Source organism: Leptodactylus fuscus, chromosome 11, assembly GCF_031893055.1.
Source record: "Leptodactylus fuscus isolate aLepFus1 chromosome 11, aLepFus1.hap2, whole genome shotgun sequence".
Classification (NCBI taxonomy): domain Eukaryota; kingdom Metazoa; phylum Chordata; class Amphibia; order Anura; family Leptodactylidae; genus Leptodactylus; species Leptodactylus fuscus.
In genome coordinates this window covers 24,964,970-24,984,057 of record NC_134275.1, presented here as the reverse complement: position 1 = coordinate 24,984,057, position 19,088 = coordinate 24,964,970, and the positions used below count along the sequence as shown (strand labels likewise).

The following is a 19,088-nucleotide window of genomic DNA, read 5'->3' as shown; positions in this document are numbered from 1 at the left end:
AAGGGATCTGTAGTAAGGTCAGTATCTGTAAATATGTCAGTATTTCATGCTACTTGTGCCATCCTCTGGATTAACTGAGGGTTGTGAAAGGGTTAAAGGGGCTATCCAAGACAAAATATGAATGACCTGTCCTTAGGATCAGCTGATCACTACACACTGTATGGAGCCAAAAGCAGATGGCAAAATACACTTTGTGCAGTGGCCGAACCACGCTGTTACAGCTTGGCTCTCATTCATTTTATTATTCAATTCTCTACAATATATAACATAATTGTAAGCTCTTGCAACGTAGGGCCCTCGGTCCCATTGTGTGAAATGACTATTGCTATGTAATATATCTCGTCTGTATTTGATCCCTACAAATTGTACAGTGCTGCGGAATATGTTGGAGCTATATAAATAAACTATATTATTTAAAATGTATTAGTACTGTTCAAAAGTTCAGCCAGGGTATGGGAAAATAAACAAGTGGAAAAAATGTTAACTATGTTTATTGTAATTAATACATAATAGCGCCCCCACCCCCACCCCCACAGATACCTATTTTCCACAGGTATCTGCTTATTTTCCCTACAAAAGCATTGTGGAGATCATTATTCTGTTACTGTGGCCATGTCCACTAATAATTTGATCTTAGCTTCCCACCACACCCTGGCATCTTCAATATGGTGAGTTCTGTAAAGCACAAATTTTTCATTTTTTGCTTCTACTTAGCAAAGTTCTCGGATTGTAGCAATAAATAGAGTAGATGTCTATCAGCAATGCCGTGTTTGTGTAAGCAGAGTTTATTACTTTTTGCTGCTGTTCCTTATTGACAGGATAAGTTTTTCTTGGTTGCTTAGCAAGTCCCCAAGAGATGAAGTACATGTAAAACAGCCATATGCTGAAACCACGAGGTAATTAGTAATGTGTTTGATGCTGAAATCCCTCTGGACATCATTAGCTATCTACTAGGAAGCAGGAGCTGCACCAAAACCTGCAAGTGTGGAAAAAGTCGGAGAAATGTAAAAGTAATGCTAGTTCAAATTGACAACTGAACTGTAATGTCTTGGTTAGACGAGTAAAATCTCAGAGCAGCTCATACGATATATCCATGTTAAATTTATTTTAGTGATCAGTCTTTCCTTCCATGTCATCTGAGGAGATCTCACCACCCTGAAGGTCTTTTAATCTTCCTTCTAAAAGAGTGACCCTTTGCTTGAGGGTCTGCTGTGCATCACTGTATTCTCGGAGCAAACGGGCAAATCGAGTGTGCAGCAAATCCAAGTTGGACTCTAGAAGTTCTAGTTTCTCTTCTGCTGATTTACCTTTCATTGCATTTTTCTCTTTTGTTTCATCAAGTAGACCCTCTTTTACAAGGATTTCTCTTCCCCTCTCTTCAAGAATATTCTTAGCATCTGGATATTCTACCAATGCCTCCATCAGATCATCCTTTGAAAGGCAGAAAAGGTCAGAGTAACCGAGGCTACGAATGTTGGCTGTCCGACGGTTACCCATTTTGCTCCCCTCAATATTCAGAATACTAATCTCACCAAAACAACTCCCTGAAGTTAGAATAGCGTATTGAGTGATTCCATCTTCCCCAACAACAGCTAGTTTTCCTTCCTTGATGATGTACATCTCTCTACCAATATCCCCTTTACGACAGATGTAATCTCCTGGACTGAAAACCTGAGGGCGTAGTTTAAGAACCAACTCTACTAAGAGGCCAGCCTCACAATTTTGAAAGATGCGTACCTAAAAAAGAATCACAATGTATGGTTCAGAGATGAGAAAGAAATTAAAGATAATATACAAACTAAACAGTATTATAATGTGTTATGTACAAAAGCCTAGCGATTTCGATCGGCGATGGAGAAAATTTCACGATCGCGATCGGAATTCCAAACACAATCTTTTTAGGTGGGATCGAGATCGGTACTATTTCCCACAATGCTTTGCTTAGCCTTCACACTGAGTATACGCTCCACTCATTCTGAGTGGAGTGTATACTCAGTGTGAAGGCTCCGCTGCGGTTCCATAGGAATGAATGGAAGCAGCCGGCACACAGCCTATGCGCGCCGGCTCCCTCCATTCATTCTAATGGGAGACTAAACTAACACCTCTAGTAGCTACTTACCTCCAGAGATGGCTGCTCCAGTGCCAGTGTTCTCCTTCTTCTTCACCTCGCTGCCGCTCCACTCTGCTCTTCTTGCTTTTCTGCCACCGCCTCCCAGGGTAGTGTTTAAAGAGCTAGGAAGGTGGAACTTGTGACTTAGGAGAGTGTGGGCGGGTACAAGGCGGGGAGACGTGATGTCTCCCCTCCCAGTACCCACCCACACTCTCCTAACCCGCCCACACTCTCCTAATCTCGGAGGCAGGGGGCAGCGAGGCGAGAAGAGCAGCGTGGAGCGGCAGCGAGGCGTTGAAGAACACCGGGCACCAAAGCAGCCATCTCTGCAGATAAGTGGACACCACCAGGGGGGACTAAGTAGCCAGAGGGTTAAAAAAAATTCCTCTGGCTACTTAGTGATTCACTACACAGCGTGGATTCTAACAATTAAAGCGTTCAATTGTTAGATTCCATGCTGTATAGTGAATAGGATTGCTTTTAAAATCCGATCCGATCTCCGATCGATTAATAAAAAAATCCCATTGACTTGCATTGGGATAGGAATTGGGATCGAGATCGGGTTCGAATGAAAAGTGATCGGAATCCGATTTTAAAATCGATCCTGAAAAGTCAAGATCGGCTCAACCCTAAACATCATGCATATCCATCGCAATGGATAATTTAGGTAAATTTTTAGCAGCAACCTACCTTCTTTAGTGTCTCCAGATGAACATTTATGGCGATTTCAGCTCTGAGTTTATCAGGCAGATTTTTTAGCACTTCTCTTTCATCCACTGTCTTTTTGTTGGTCCAAAGGTAGTCAAACCACTGAATAACTTTCGCCTCCAAATCTTTGCTCACCTTTCTAAATTGCATATAGTGTTTGATAGCATCTATTTTAGCCTGGAATTCAGCCCGTGTTGCATTCATGTTAGAGATCATGGAACCTACATTTCCAACAATAGTAGCAAAGATCAAAACACCAACTAGAAAATCAAAGATAACAAAGAGGTACTCTGTGTCTGTGACTGGGGGAGGGGTTTCTCCAATTGTAGTGAGTGTTAAAGTAGACCAGTATAAGCAGTAGACATATTCACGTGTAAGATAACCATAGGCAGGATCAGTAACATTGGGGTAAACCCATGTGTCCTCGCCAAAACCAATTGCTTTAGATATTGCATAATAAATACAAGCATTCCAATGGATAATAAGTAGAATGTATAACACTAAATTGAATATTCTAAAGATGTTCGGATAACTAGTTCGAGTCTCAGTCTGGTCAAAACATTCAAACATGCGTGGGAAATGCAGTAGTCGGTTAAAGCGAAGCTCTGGGCGATGAATCCCCAGTCCAAGGTAACCCAAGTCGGAGGGAAGTATAGAGATTACATCTAATTTAAACTGCAAGGTTCGGATGTAACTGTCACTTAGCATCTTGGGATCTCGGACCAGTAGTCCTTGCTCTAAGAATCCTAAAAACAGGAGAAAGAGGGTGCAGAGTAAGTTTATTATAATTTTGTTGCTGTTCATTTGATTCATTTTCATATGTTAGTGAAACAATTTAGAGAAGAACATTTATAAATGAACTGGACTGATGCCCCCTTTCTTTATTTTTCCTCACCTTTGTCAATCTCTGCTCCCTCATGATTTGGACTACTATAGGGCCTTGAATTGTCCTGATTCATCAATATTTCAAGTAGCTATCCCATTACTTGCTTTATTTTTAACTTTTTATTTTGACTCTTAAGACTTTACACTATATTCCCACCATTCTCACATTCCCTGTTCATCTTTGTCTGATCAATTACTGTATGTTTGTGATAATGGGGAATACAACCTAGCTTTTCTGTTCTGCATGTATTTGAGTATTACATTTTTCCATTGTAACGCTAAGACCCCTAGTTGCGAGCTGCAACCAAAAAGCGCTGTGGTGGAAAAAAACTCATTGCAGTTTTTCCCACTGTGCTTTTTACAGAAAGTCTGCAGAGTTTTCCTCTACAGACTTTCTGCTTCAACTATACCTATACAGAAAACTCCAGATTTCCCATAAGTATAATTGGCATGCTGTGATTTACAAAAACACAACTATTTTTGAAATTGCAACATGTCGCCTGCGGATATTTTTCTGCAGTGTGTGGGTGGGATTAGCCAGATTTCCATCCACTTTTCAGATACTGTAAAACACTGCGGTTTTTGCTGCAGCATTTACACTATGTGGTTCCCAGCCTGAAATTGGTCCTTTAAATGTCAGTGAAAAAAATATTAAAAACATGAATTACCTGTTCGAAATCGAATAATTATGTCAATGATGTATATGAAGTCAGAGACATAATCTAGTGTGAGCCACACTAGAATGTAGCTGGTTTGAAGGTCATTAAAGCATGCCCTACAATAAAGAAAAGGGATTAATGCAAAAAGATTCCACCTTCACAGAAAGCAAAAGATTGTAGCAAAAGGATATTGTGGAAAGATTATGGGCTCCCCAAACCTCATCCTCTGACTTAACGGGGTTATGCAGTTTATTAAAATAAATGGCATATCCTCATCTATTTTGAAGCGGTCACACCACGAGTGCTCTGGCATTCCTTATTGTTTTCTTCCTGTGCTAGTACCATAGTCAGAATGCTGTAGTTTTCATAGCAACTGTTCTGAGCATTGCAGTGTTTCCTATCCACTTGACAGGGCCAATGCTACAATACTCTGGTTAGGGCCCTGCTGCAAGTTATTACCTTAAAGGGGTTGTCCCATCTCAAGGATCCTATCTATACTGCTAGCTTATGTGGATTTAAGACTTTTCCTAAATACATTGCTTCAGCAAAACTGCTTTGTTTGGCTGCTATCTGAGATTATTCACTTCATTGTTTACAATGTGTTTCCATAACCACAGACCTGGGAATGATCTAATCTTTCTGCCCAGGACAAGTGACGTAGCTCCCTGCTCTTAGGAGGGGAGGGGGAGCTGAGTGCTTGGTGCAGCTTGTATTTCTGAGCTCTTTATCTCCCTCTTCCAGTTATCAGGTCGGCAAATTGAATTTTGCTGATAAGGGCTGAGGCAGGGAGTCTGTTACCTCTGTATGTAAACACACACCTAAAACTTAGTTTATTGCAAGCTGACTCTTGGTCCTGTAGCATGTAAATTTGGGATTCTTATCACCTATCAAATCCAGCTCTGCTACATCAGCTTCATATTGTGCATCTTCCAGTGATACTGTGCTACTTTATTTACAACCATCCCTCATTACTGACTGCAAACATGTACTACTATGAAGAGATCTAAGCAGAGCAAGTGAAACCCCGCCCACCAATTTACAGAGAAAACCAGGAAGTGAACAGAGCATACAGCCTGCAAGTTGGTGAACAGGCGACTTGGAAAAACCCCTTTAAGCACTATAAGTACTATAGTGTAGTTGGGCCCCCTCTCTTATGAGCCCCTGTGCAGCTGTACATGTTGCACAGGCTTTATGTCCACCCCAGATGTAATTTAATTAGGATATAATATTAGCAGTGAAATCATTGCATGTTTATAGCTTAATATAAGTTTATTAAAGGGGATTTCCCATATATACATATACGTATATTACATAACATACGGTTGAAGAACATTTGCACCCTACCAGAACAGACAATGTTCTTGCAGTAAACACAGTATTATCTTTGAAGTTGCAGACACCACAATCTTGGGGCCACAATGCACCTCAATTCACTAACTTACTGAAAGGATAACTAGGAGATCTTTGTTCATCGTGTAGCTCTAGCCTAGCAATTTAAGATACCTCTGCATTAAAGAGGTTCTAAAATAGACTTACCTGACCACTAATAAAAACCAGTTATACAGCACAGGTAATGTAATTACAAGAAGCCAACGGTAGTACCATTTTCCAGCAGGGTCAACTACAAGCCTTTCAGATAGCTTCAAACTGGTTGTACAAAGAAAAATAATATCTGTTATACAAGAAATTATACAGTGACATAATTGGAAAATTTTGCAACATTGTTGCTGTAAATATTTACTAGAACTCTATTATAAAAAAAAAAAACAAAAAAAAAAAACTTGATAGTCTTCAGTAGTTGATGCCTTTTTAATGGCTAACTAATAATGATGACAGATTACAACGTTTCGGAACTCTCGGCTCCTTTCTCAAGTAAATTTAAACAACATTTCTGAAGGATGTATATTTATGTACAAAAGGACACATAGGGATAGAATTCTAGGAGGAAGGGGGGTAGAGGGTTATTAGTAATTGGTAGAAACAATGTAAACAATTCCAGGTTCTTATCCGTTCTCAGGGTCTCAGGTCAGAGATTTCTGTAAAATTCCATAAACCCAAGTGACAGATTTAACCCCTTCTCCAGTATTTTAAGCAGGGTCATATGTTTATACTCATGAATCTGTCGCTCTTTCCTTGATTTAAAATTCACCCTTAAAACCAAAATTTTCATTTGATTGGTGATATTCTGATCCTCATTGCAGAAATGTTTTGACACGGTAAGGTCCATTCTTCGTTCTCTAATTGTATGGTTATGTGAATTCATACGCATTCTAAGCTGCGTTTGGGTTTCCATTTGGGGAGTCCGCTTGGGGACTCCCAATGGAAGCTATACGCATAAAAAAGCTGTTACCTAAGGAAACCCGTGGACCCCATAATGGAGCACATATGGTTTCTGCACGAAACAGGCAGAGAGAAAAGTCCTGCAAGCAGCTCTTTTCTCTTCACAGGTTCCTAGCGGACACTACACGGACCTCATTGTAGTATTTCGGGTCTGCGGGTTTCCTTAGGTAACTGCTTTTTTATGTATATAGGTTTCCATTCTGAGGAGTCCCCAAGCGGACTCCTTGAACGGAAACCCAAACGCAGATTTGAATAGGGCCTAATAAGGGTCGGTGCACACTAGTTATTTAATGGAGCCCCTCTGGTGTCTGTCTGCATTCACCCCATGTAAGAAACATGACAAAAGTTTTCTTCCATCATGTTTTTTACATTTATGATGGAAGATAAATATGCGAATGCAGGAGTTTTTCCTTATTACAAACATGATGAAAGAAAGTATCTGTGATAGTTTCTGCATTATAATCAGTGGGGATGATGCAGAAAGAGGCTCCATCCTATGATAGATGAAAGCAGTGTACTGTAATAACATTAGTGTTAACGCTACCCAAAAATACAAAGATGCACAGTACAGATTTTTCATTCCATTGAACTAGAATTAATTTTAGACTGAGGCCCCACATTGCGGAACAGCTGCGTTTTATGTTCTAGATTTTGCTAGGTTTTTTTTTATGTCAAAACCAGGTGTGGATTGAGCAGATGGGAGAAGTATAACTGTTCCCTTTCTATTTCCCATTCCTTTTGTGGACACTTTTAGATTTTAAAAAAAGCAGCTTTTCTGCAACTTGGGACCTTAACCTTAAAGGGGCTGTCAGTTTCAGAAAATTAATGTCATTCTTATGTAATGAAAAGTTGTACAATGTTCCAATATACTTTCTGTATAAATTCCTCACAGTTTTCTAGCTCTCTGCTTCCTGTCATTCATTGGTTACTTCTAAGGGTCCATTCATACGGAGTTTTTTGCCAAGGAAAAAATCCTCTTCAGGAATTAGGAAATGTTTTTTTCCTCCAGCACAGTGCATGGACCTTGAAAAAAACGCTAGTGGTTTTTGCCAATTCCATGTAGATTTTCCGCCTCCTATTGACTGCGTTGGTTTTTGCAGGTGGAATCTGCCTGAAGGAAGCATTTTTTTCCGCTAGCGGAATCCATAGAACTCTATGGGGAGGAGTTTTTTCCACCTGGATTCTGACATTGATTCAGCACCAAAATCCTCACTAAAAAACTCTGGGACCCTAAGGGATATGGTCTTGTGATGTACAGTCCATGGTCATGTGATGGACACACAGGTGCACAGCTTGTTACAATCACATCACAGTAACCATACATCTGTCGTGAAATGAGTCATTCATCTGTGTGTCCATCACATGACCATGGACTGTATATCACATGACTCCTTGATGTAAACAATGATTGAGAGCAAGCAGAGATCTAGAAAACAGGGAGTAATTGATGCAGAAAGTATATTGGAAATTTGTATGTTTCATTATGCAAACAATCTCATTTATTTGCTGAAACCACCCCGTAAAGTCTATGATTTTATATCTGGGAAGGAGAGAATCCTACAAAATTTGACTATTATGTTATAATGAGTATAAGGCTGGGTTTCAATAGTTATAACAGTTGTAGCATGCAATTTTTAATCCAAAACCAGGAGTGGATAGAAGGAAAGAGTTAGGAGTAGCAGCTTTCCTTTCCTTTTAGAATAGAAAGGGTATTCTATTCTTACTCTTTTGATTCTCCTCACCATTTCTTCAAAATTTGGTTTCTTATGGAATGCTAATGGGATCACAGAGCACCGGAAGCGCCCCTCCCCAGCGTTTAGAGCATCCCTTGCCTCATACCTATCCACTGCCCCCTTTCATGCTTGTGCTCCGTCTCCTCCCCCTCTTCTCCGGAACATGTGCCTTGCTCAGGCCTCTGATGCCACACTGTACCTATCTAAAATCTTGCACATGTGCAATCTCCTCTGCCACTGTGGGTTCGGGCAGAGTCGACAGCGCATGTCCGAGCGGCCATTTTGTGGTGGTCTGCTACACAATTCTGAATACCGAATTTTTAAAGGCTATTACAATGTGCCTTTAGTTGAAAATGAGTTTTTCAAACAATAGACTCCCTTTAAAAATGAAAGCACCAATAACCCCACTCAGTGGTGCACCTATGCTTCAGCCTGGAACATTATGTGGCAGCACCCTAAAATAGATGATGTCAAGGCTTCCATTTTCATGAGGTTATTGGCATATTTATTGTAAGAGATGGACTTCCAATTTAACTTACCGATGAGTCGGCTTGTTTTGAGTCTTTGTGCCTGGATCTTGTTTCTCTTTTCCTGCGTTACCTTCTGTGTTTTGTACTTCAGGTCCTCTGAATCGGTCCAGAAAGGAGTCAGGTCTTTGTTCTTGATCACGTAGGCTCCTGTGGGCCCATTCTCGTAGGACTACTACTAAACGCACTATCCTGTGAATGAGTAACAGAGTGTTCAGTTGTGGAAATCCTCTAACATGTAAGCATGCTAAAATTTTATTAATGAAAATAAAAACAAACTAAGCCATATTAGTACAAAAAACTTACTGTATGTATCCAGTACTGTGAGAAACTGAATCCATAGTGAATTCACTTACCAACCAAACCCAGAATGTGAAATAATCTTCTGAATGAAAGTAACTGGTTAATGTGGTTTCAGTTGACTACTTGAAAAAACAATTCACACTTCAATTTCCCACTTAGCTCTATAGAACGGGCAGGAGGCTGTATTCCTCCTGCAACTGGGGCTAAATGTTCCAGCCCCACTTACAGGGGAAATCAGCCTCCCTCTATTAGGACCTTATGGGGACACAATGTGAATTTTTTTTAAAACAAAACTTAATAGAAAAGTTAAAAAAATTAAAAATTTAAATAGTATTGCATAGTATTAATGCATTTTATTCTTTGATGGACAATTTTAGCCAATGACAGAAAAACATTTGCTTCCTTCCATTTTGGTCACCTAAAATCAGTGTTGAACTGGAGTGCCTAGCGCCCACCAACAACATTCATTCTAGGCTTTGCATATACAGCTACATGGAAATGTTAATTGACACTCATTCACAAATTACTAAAAATATCACGAACAGAAGTTTTTTTTAGTAATAGTTTGCTGCCTAGCCCTAGCCCCTGATTGTTTCTGTCTTGGGATCTTGTTAATAGATTGTTGACTGTCACTTGCCTTGAACTAGGTCCCTTATACCTATGTCATGTCTATGTCATCTCAGCCTCCAATGTGGTTACAGTATAAAAAATAAACTGGGTAATTCATTTAATAATTTACTTAATTTAATTTAATATAATTTAATTTATACTGATATATAGCCTTGTTGAGATGCTGTACAATGAGTATATATGAAGTACAATGAGTGTACTGTGCCATGCCAGGGTGAGCTGGTGGTTCACCTGCCTCAGGTGCCCATCGAAGGATTTACTTATATACCTGTGGGCCTGTGTGAGATTGGACCCATAGACAGTTTCAATAGGCAAATTAGTGTCCACATATTATTTATCTTACCTGGACAATGCACCTCTTCCTCTGAAAGATGCCCGCGATACAACATCATTGTCTTGGGAAATGACTCTTTGTAGCTCTGAGGAGGTGTCATCGCACACAGACACAGCCCTTTTGAAATGAGATACGAATGTAAGGTTATTTGTGTCTGAATAATTTTTAAAAATATATATATTTTTAAAATTAAGTCTATTAGGTCCAAAATGCATTTCATACCAATAATAGTGGTGTCACGGGGTCTGTAATAGAAGCAAAAACCTCTTTGTGGCCAAAAACTGATGAAGAAGTGCAAAGATAATAAGCTTTTTATGGATATGCAAGTGAGCCTGCAAGTGCATTGAGAATAGACCCATATAGCCATAATGTAAGCAAAGGCTGGAAATATCAATCACAGCTAAATGGGTGGCATTAGGCAATACTTCTGGAGAGTCAGAGCCATTACAGCTGCCTGCAGGCAATTCAGACCCGGTCCCTTTGCACTTGCAGACTGATTTGCATACTGACCACTCATTGGGTTTATACATCCGGAAGGTGGTTGCCTTGTTCTGTAAGGACGTACTAGTATATCCAAGCAGATTTCAGCAGCTGCACAAAATCGTGCAGGTACTGAAATGGCAAGGAAGGTTTAATATCTTCCCTGCCTTCTCAATCACTGTGTATACAATACTCAATGAGCACTCTATACATCACTATGGGCACCGCCATGATGTGGCTGCCCTCTGACCCGGTGGTCACGTGATCTGCCGGAATCAGCCTGTGTTAGAGCTGCTGGGTCCTACAGGACCCAGATCAGCTCTATAGAACAGGCACGAGGCTGTATTCCTCCTGCAACTGGGCTAAATGTACCAGCCTCAGTTACAGAGGAAACAAACTAACAAAAAAAAAAAAAAAAACATCAGATGTCCTCAAAGGTCTATTATGACCTTACATATGGGGACACAATCTAAAAAAAAATAAAAAATGAATAGAAAAGTTAAAAAAAGATTAGATTAAATCATTTTAAAAAATACATAAAATAATATTTCAATAAAATGCCCTTACAGTATTAAAGGTTCTAGCCCCACCCCCAAGGACACCATAAAAAATAAAAATTACTGTAACGGAGAGGAAAAACTAAAGTTTATTAGTAGCACTTTGTGCTAAGAAAGAAAAAAAAAGAAAGAAAAGAAAAGTGATAAACGGACACGTTTCCCTCCTCTTTTGTTTATATTATCCCGGATGCAAAAAAAATTAAAACACATGCAAAAATAAAAACAACATAAAAATAAAGCACTATGTGTCACCGAAAAAAGACGCAGAAATTAGTTGAATAACTCAAATCTGAAAAATGTTACAGCCTAATCTTGCTCCTGCTGGGTGAGCCTTTTGTGAGTGCTGAGCCCCTACTCCACAATCAGGGGTGGGCTCCTCACATTGGGTCCCCGTAGATCTGTGTCTCTCTTTGTGTTTATGCTGGTGGATCCCTCTGCATGGCCCTGTATAACCGCCCCTGTCCTTTGGCGATGATTGAATAAATCACCAACAGTGTCGCCTATGGCAGCCCACAGCTGATTGTAGGGCGCTTTACTATACTGCCCCTATGACCAGGCCGGAGTCCGTCAATATTTGATCTACTGTTTTCCACTGCAGTCTCGTGTTTATTGCATTCCTTTGCTTCCCTGCCTCATCATCCTGTGCAGTGTCTTCAAAGCTTTCTGTTGTTCGTTGTGATGACTAGGAAGAAATCCTCCTCCTCCAAAGTTCCTAGAAAACTTTCAGACTTTTTTTCAAGTAACACATTAAAGCAACCATCTCCCCAGTCAGGGGTTCCCCTCTCCCCAGTGAAATCTCCCCTACTGTCTGATTCGGCAGATCCTCTGGCTTAGATGGATACTCTTTCTGTTGATCGACCTTGCCCGCCGGCAGACAGCGGCAAAAGAGGCTTGGATGCTTCCCCTCAGGGGTTCCCATCTGGTAAGTGACCAGCGTGTAAGAGTAATAATCCTAATGTTTTACCCACCCCCGGGAGTACCACTGCCCTTGAACACTCAGATATCTCTGATTTTCCATCCTCAGACCCTGTTACGTGTGATACCTTGAAGGAGATGCTGGTTCTCCTGCAGGCAGGTATTAACAAAAATGTCTCTTCCCTGGTGGGCAAGCTGCTACATGACATTGATGCTCTTGGGGATCGGACTGACCACCTTGAAAATAAGATGGAGGAGTTTTCTACAGCTCATAATGAGCTGGTCGATGCCCATACTACCCTCGAGGCTGAAGTCCTCTGGCTTAAACTTAAGGCTGCAGATGCTGAGGATCGGTCCAGGCGTAATAATATCAAGATCCGTGGTGTTCCCGAGGATGTTGTGTTCGAGGATTTACCGGTCTATATCAAGCGTCTATTTAAGAAAATCCTGCCACATCTTTCGGAGATAGATCTCACCCTAGACAGGGCCCATCGTATCCTGAAGGCGAATTCCGCTCCAGCAGATGTCCCGAGAGATGTCTTGACCCGGGTCCATTTCTACCACATTAAAGATTCGATCCTTGCAGAAACCAGGAAATGTGGTACTCTTCCTGCTCCCTTTGCAACCACAATGCAGGCGAGACGTGATTTGATGCCCATTACTAGGATCCTCAGGGAACGGGGCATGCGATACCGCTGGGGCTTTCCTACTAAACTGCTAATACCCTGTAATGGGGTGTTCCACTCTGTCCCTGACATGGAAGCAGGAATTTCCCTCTTATGTAAATGGAAACTGGTTTCTGATGACCCTCTTTCTACTGCTACAGAGACTACGGCCCGATTTCCACATGTTTCCAAAGAATGGTCTGTGGTGGGCGGTTCTAAATGACTCCCCTATCTACTTTGACATGCTGATCAGTTGTTCCTTGCAATTTATGTCCCTGCTGTTATTTCAGGGAAACCTGTATGCCTTTTTGATATACACTCTTACTGAGTATTTCTGACCTCCCCCCGCCCCCCCCCAGTTACGTGAATTTAGATATACGGTGCTTTTTGACACTATGCTGTTTTGTTTGCATGTTCTGTTCTTGATTTTCACCTGGTACATTGTTTGGTCTGTGTATTTCTTTATGCATAGCTCATTTATGTCTTTTTATACAGTCACCTGGGTCTCCTACAACTGCATACCTCTGAATCTATATAATGGTTCTTCGTATATCATCTCTAAACGTTAGAGGCCTGAATAGCCCTTATAAAAGGAGCTCTGTTTGGAGAGAGGCCCGTCGCCTCCATTGCGATGTACTCTTTCTCCAAGAAACTCATTTCCATGCCGGCAAGAGCCCTAAGTTTTCTAATCCCTCTTTTCCACATATTTACCAGGCCTCTTGTGATGCCAAGCGGAAGGGAGTTCTTATTGCTGTGCGAGACTCATTAGCCTTCTCGCTTGAATCGGTTTTAACTGACCCTAAAGGTCGGTATATAGGCCTTAATTGCCTAATTAATAATATTAAATATTCCTTGTTTAATGTATACCTTCCCAACCACTCTCAGACACAATATTGGAAGTCAGTGCTTGCTAGGATTCGATCTTTCGCCACTGGCATGTTAATCATTGTTGGTGATTTTAATTGTTTATTGGATAATTCCCTAGACTCCTCTAATCTCAAGAGGCGCTCCCCAATCCTGACCCCCTCTTTGATTGATCAGGGCCTATATGATGTTTGGCGGTGTCAGCATGGCACTGAGAGAGACTACAGTTTCTTCTCAGTCTCATACTCCTCTTATTCCCGTCAGGGCTTCCATTCGAGATCTGAAAGGTATCGGACAGGAAGCCCGAGGAAAGCACACGGGCCGAAGGATGTGAGTAAAGAGCTAATATAGCAGACATAAAGACAGGGCCCACTCCAAATTTATCCAGGAGGCTGTCGAGGTAATTCCAGTGGACCCTGTCGAAAGCGTTTTCGGCATCCATGCCAAAAGTAACGAAGGGGCTCCATCTTTTTCAGCTTTCTGGATGAGGTCTATAAACCTCCGTGTGCCATCCGGGGCCTGTCTGCCAAACACAAATCCCACCTGATCAGGTTTGCCTCCCATTATATTTGCTTTAGTGATGGAACCCCTGGCCGAGTCCATTCGAATGGACGGGAATATTGGATGTATTACTGTGGGTCGTCAGCAACACAAAATTAGTCTATACGCTTACGACGTTATCCTGGCTTTGACTTCCCCTAGTTCTTCCCTGAGCGCAGCTACTGCTGCTCTTGAAAGTTTTGGTAGGGTCTCCTACTATAAAGTTAATCCTTCCAAATTCCAGATCTTACCTATTGTTATCTCGCCCCCTCTGAAACGGGACCTTAGTCTCAGATTTCCCTATCAATGGAATGACTCTCGTATAACCTACCTTGGCATCTCCCTGACAGCCCCGAGTTCCGATTTGTATGCTGCAAACTATGTTCTTCTCCTGACTAGGGTTTCCTCCCTTTTAACTGCCTTCTCTCAACCAATGTTATCCTGGGCGAGCAGAATTGCCTTTTTTAAAATGATGGCGTTACCCCTGATTTTATATATATTTCATACTGTAGCTATCCCTATTTCTGACTCATACTTCCCTAAACTTCAGAAGATACTTTCTGATTTCATATGGGAAGGTAAGAAGTCTAGGGTCCGCTTTAAAGTAATGTCCAGACCTTGGACTAGTGGAGGTGCGGGTGTCCCGGACGTCAGGAACTACTACATGGCGTCTGTGCTTGAACAACTTAAGGCTGGATGGGATGAGACTTCTAAGTGGCGTTGGGCTGAGATGGAGGAGAGTTTGTTGGACGCCCCGCTATTGATTATTTTACGCCCTAAAGACCTGGGCCCCACCACAGTACATCCCACCTTGTTAAGAATTAGGGCCTCTATGAATGCATGGCGTTATTTCTTGTCCAATACCTCTAGGGATGATCTGGCTCCATTGTCCAAATTGCCACTATTGTACGTGACCGCTTTTCATCCCCAATTGAGACTTCGTGGTTGGGTGTCTAGAGGCCTCTATAAAATTGCTCATTTGTTTTCTGAGGAGGGGCTTAAATCATTCTCTATGTTACAGGAAGAGTTCAACCTCCCCAAAAATGACTTTTTTAAATTCCTACAATTGCGCCACCTTTTCCAAACTCACGAACCCTCGAGATTAGTTTTTGCCAGACTTGCTCTGAAGTTGTGGAACCGAACCTCGCCTGTTAAAGGTGGGACTTCTGTGTTTTACAATTTCCTTTCTGTTCCCACTGAGCGGGTTAAGCCTCTTTATCTGCTCCATTGGGAATTGGACCTCGCCAGACCCATCTCCCTGACAGACTGGTATGAGGCTAGTGGGTTTGTCAAACGTGTCTCTAGGGGAGCGTTACACTAGGAGATGGCTTTGAAGATAATGTTGCATTGGTATAGGACCCCTAGTCAGCTTGCGCGCATAAACTCCTCTTTTTCAAAACTCTGTTGGTGGGGATGCGGTCACGTAGGGTCTTTTATACATTTATGGTGGGAGTGCCCTCCGGTCCTAGCCTTTTGGGTGGCTGTATTTGACTTTATGTCTTCTATAGTTGGTCTTGTTATACGCCTCTCCCCCGGTCTGGCTCTTTGCTTTCTGGACACTGGTCTTTTCCCCTCAGGCACTCAGGTGGTGCTGGGCCAGATAGTGTTGGCAGTGCGGTCCATGATTGCTCGTCAGTGGAAATCCACGCTTTGCTTGACCATTACTGAGCTAATTCACCACGTTGATCTAGCCTTTACTTTGGAGCATATGTTGGCTAATGGGAACCATACCTTTTTTAGCTTTCGATCCAAATGGTCCCTCTGGGCCTCCTATATGGAAACTAGGAAGTCGTCCTCTCCCTCTCAGTTCCAGCATGGTTCCACTGCGACTCCCTAGCTTTGCCTCACACTTTATGTGCCCACTGTGGCACTAGGATTTTGCCCAGGTGTACTGTTCTGACCATGCATTGTGTTTTCTTTTCTTGTTGACTACCCTTGCCCCTTCCATTCCCTTGCCTTCCCCCTCCTCCTCTGTGTTCCTCCCTCCCCCTGCTCCTGATTCTATATGATCTCTCTCTTGTGACTTAGTTAAAATGTGACTGGAGAGCCTACATATGTCCTGTCTTCTGTTTTGTTTTTTTCCCTTATATAAGTAGGCTCTTTCTGTATGGGTATTCCTTGCATTTCGAACATTGAGTGGAGCAATTTCTTTCTGTTTATACTCTGTCTGCACAGTTCCTTGTTGGTTTTTAACCCTGCCTTTTTTTCTTTTTTTATATATTGTAAAATCTCTTTTGTTTCTTTTCAATAAAAAACAAATTTAAAATAAATCAGTGTAAATAATTCAAAAACGGTGTGAAACCATATTGGCAATGGCATATTACATCTATATATATTTTTTTATTAACATATACCTTAACCACTTCAGTACCGTGCTAATTTGTGGTCCAGGACCAGACACATTTTAGGTTTATTTTGTATGTGCGGTTTTGGGGGCTGTAACATTTTTCTCATACGTCAAATTCAGCTAATTTTTGCGTCTTTTTTCGGGGACACGTAGGTCTTTATTTTTATATTGTTTTTATTTTCAAATGTGTTTTAATTTTTTTTTATATCCGGGAAAATATAAACAAAATAGGAGTGAAATTGTGTCTGGTTTTCACTTTCCTTTTTTTTAAATTTAATAACACAAAAGTGCAACTGAAAAACTTTATCAAATAGTTTTTCCTCTCCGTAATGGTAATTTTTATTCTGTATGGTGTTGACGGGGCTATAATAAAATGCCGTTATTAAAGGTAATAACGGCATTTTATTGGCGTATTATTTTGCTTATTTTTTAAATTTTATTTTAAAAAAATGTAAAACTTTTTTATTAATTTTTTTTAAATATTTTTTTTTCAGATGCTGTCCCCATAAGGTCATAAGAGACCTTTGGGGACATCTGATCACTTTTTTTTTTTTTTTTTGTATTGGAGGCTGATTTCCCCTATAACTGGGGCTGGTACATTTAGCCCCAGTTGCAGGAAGAATACAGTCTCCTGCACGCTGTGTACAAAGTATACAGAGCTGATCTGGGTCCTGTAGGACCCAGCAGCTCTTGCAAGACATTGAGCTCGGTGGATCACATGAACGCCGGGTCAGAGGGCAGCCGCATCATGGCGGCACCCATAGCCGTGTATACAGAGCTCATTGAGCGCTGTATACACAGCGATCAAAAAGGCAGGGAAGGGAATAAACCTTCCCTGTCTTCTCTCTGGGAGCTCTGGCTGAAGTTACAGCCGGCTCCCAGTTTCAGCAATTGCACGATCTCGTGCAATAGCTGTGTTCTGACAGGACGTACCGGCATGTCCTGTCAGAAAAAAGCAACCACTATCCGGATGTATATAGTCTATGGGCGGTCCGGAAGTGGTTAAAGAACAGAGCCTAATGTATTTGTTCATTAAACAACACAAGACATCAAATTACTTATTAACTTACCTACTCCCACAATTGTCTGTGGACTCCAATTCATTTTCACTTGGTGTCTTAACGGCTGAACGTGGGTGTAAATTGGGAGAGGGGGAGTTCTTGTGAACATTTGTCTGGCCAGTCATCCTCCATGGGAACACTTAGAAACAAATCTTTCAGGACTGTAGATAGCCAACTGTTTGAATAAGCATAAGACTTATTATTATTATTATTATTGTTTATTTATATAGCACCATTAATTCCATTTGAGGGTTTACATACAGTACACAGAATATACAGGTAGATATAATACTAACAATGACCGACTGGCACAGTGGGGTAGAGGGCCCTGCAAGCGAGGGCTTACAATCTATGAGGGAAGGGGGGTAGAGACAGAAGGAGAGGGGGAGACTGTACAGATGGGGGTGCAGTGATAGTGCTATTGGAGGTTGTAGGCCTTCCTGAATAGGGGAGTCTTCACGGCCTTCTTGAAGCCTGTGATTGTGGGGGTCAGTCTTATGTGTCTTGGTAAGGAGTTCCAGGGTATGGGGGATGCATGGGAGACAGTTGTGTGAGGAGCGGATGAAAGCAGAGCGGAGTAGGAGGTCATTGGAGGATCTGAGGTTACCTGTGGGCAGGTAGCGGGGGATTAGGTCAGAGATATATGGAGGGGACAGGTTGTGGATGGCTTTGTATGTTAGCGTTAGTAGCTTGAACTCAATTCGTTGGGCTGTAGGTAGCCAATGGAGGGACTGGCAGAGGGGAGCAGCCAATGAAGATCGGGGGGAGAGGTGAATTAAACGAGCAGCACAGTTTAAGGTGGACTGGAGGGGGGCGAGGGTGTTAGCTGGGAGTCCATGGAGAAGGGTGTTACAGTAGTCTAAGCAGGAGATTATGAGGGCCTGGATGCGCATCTTAGTAGTTTCAGGGGTGAGGAAGGAGCAGATTCGGTCGATGTTTTTGAGTTGGAGGCGGCAGGAAGTGTTGAGGGTTTGAATGTGTGACTTGAAGGATAGGTCGGAGTCCAGGGTTACCCCAAGGCATCGGGCCTGTGGGACAGGGGTAATTGTGGTTCCGTTAACTTTGATAGATGGGTCAGGTGGAGGGGCCATACGGGGTGAGGTGAAGATGATGAACTCTGTTTTCTCCATGTTGAGTTTGAGAAAGCGGGAGGAGAGGAAGGAGGCTACAGCCGCTAAACTTTCTGGAACTCTGGCCAGCAGGGAGGTAATGTCTGGTCCAGAGATGTATATTTGGGTGTCATCGGCATAGCAGTGGTATTGAAAACCATGAGATTCTATGAGTTGGCCCAGGCCGAGGGTGTAGATGGAGAACAGGAGAGGTCCTAGGACGGAGCCTTGGGGGACACCTACAGAGAGTGGGCGCGGTGAGGAGGTGGTGTGCAAGTGGGAGACATTGAATGTGCGGTCGGTGAGGTATGAGGAGATCCA

At 42.0% G+C, this 19,088-nt stretch overlaps 1 protein-coding gene across 1 annotated transcript; it reads right to left on the bottom strand.

The window, feature by feature from the left end:
• Positions 1-944: 944 nt before the first annotated feature.
• CNGA2 (cyclic nucleotide gated channel subunit alpha 2) lies at positions 945-17,783 on the bottom strand. Its single transcript, XM_075260646.1, has 7 exons — positions 17,668-17,783; positions 10,239-10,346; positions 8,975-9,154; positions 5,899-6,009; positions 4,372-4,478; positions 2,801-3,564; positions 945-1,737 (listed from the first exon to the last, which is right to left on the bottom strand). The coding sequence occupies exons 1-7, from the start codon at positions 17,781-17,783 to the stop codon at positions 1,108-1,110; spliced, it is 2,016 nt and encodes a 671-aa protein (XP_075116747.1). The 3' UTR covers positions 945-1,107.
• Between the last annotated feature and the right edge of the window lie 1,305 nt (positions 17,784-19,088).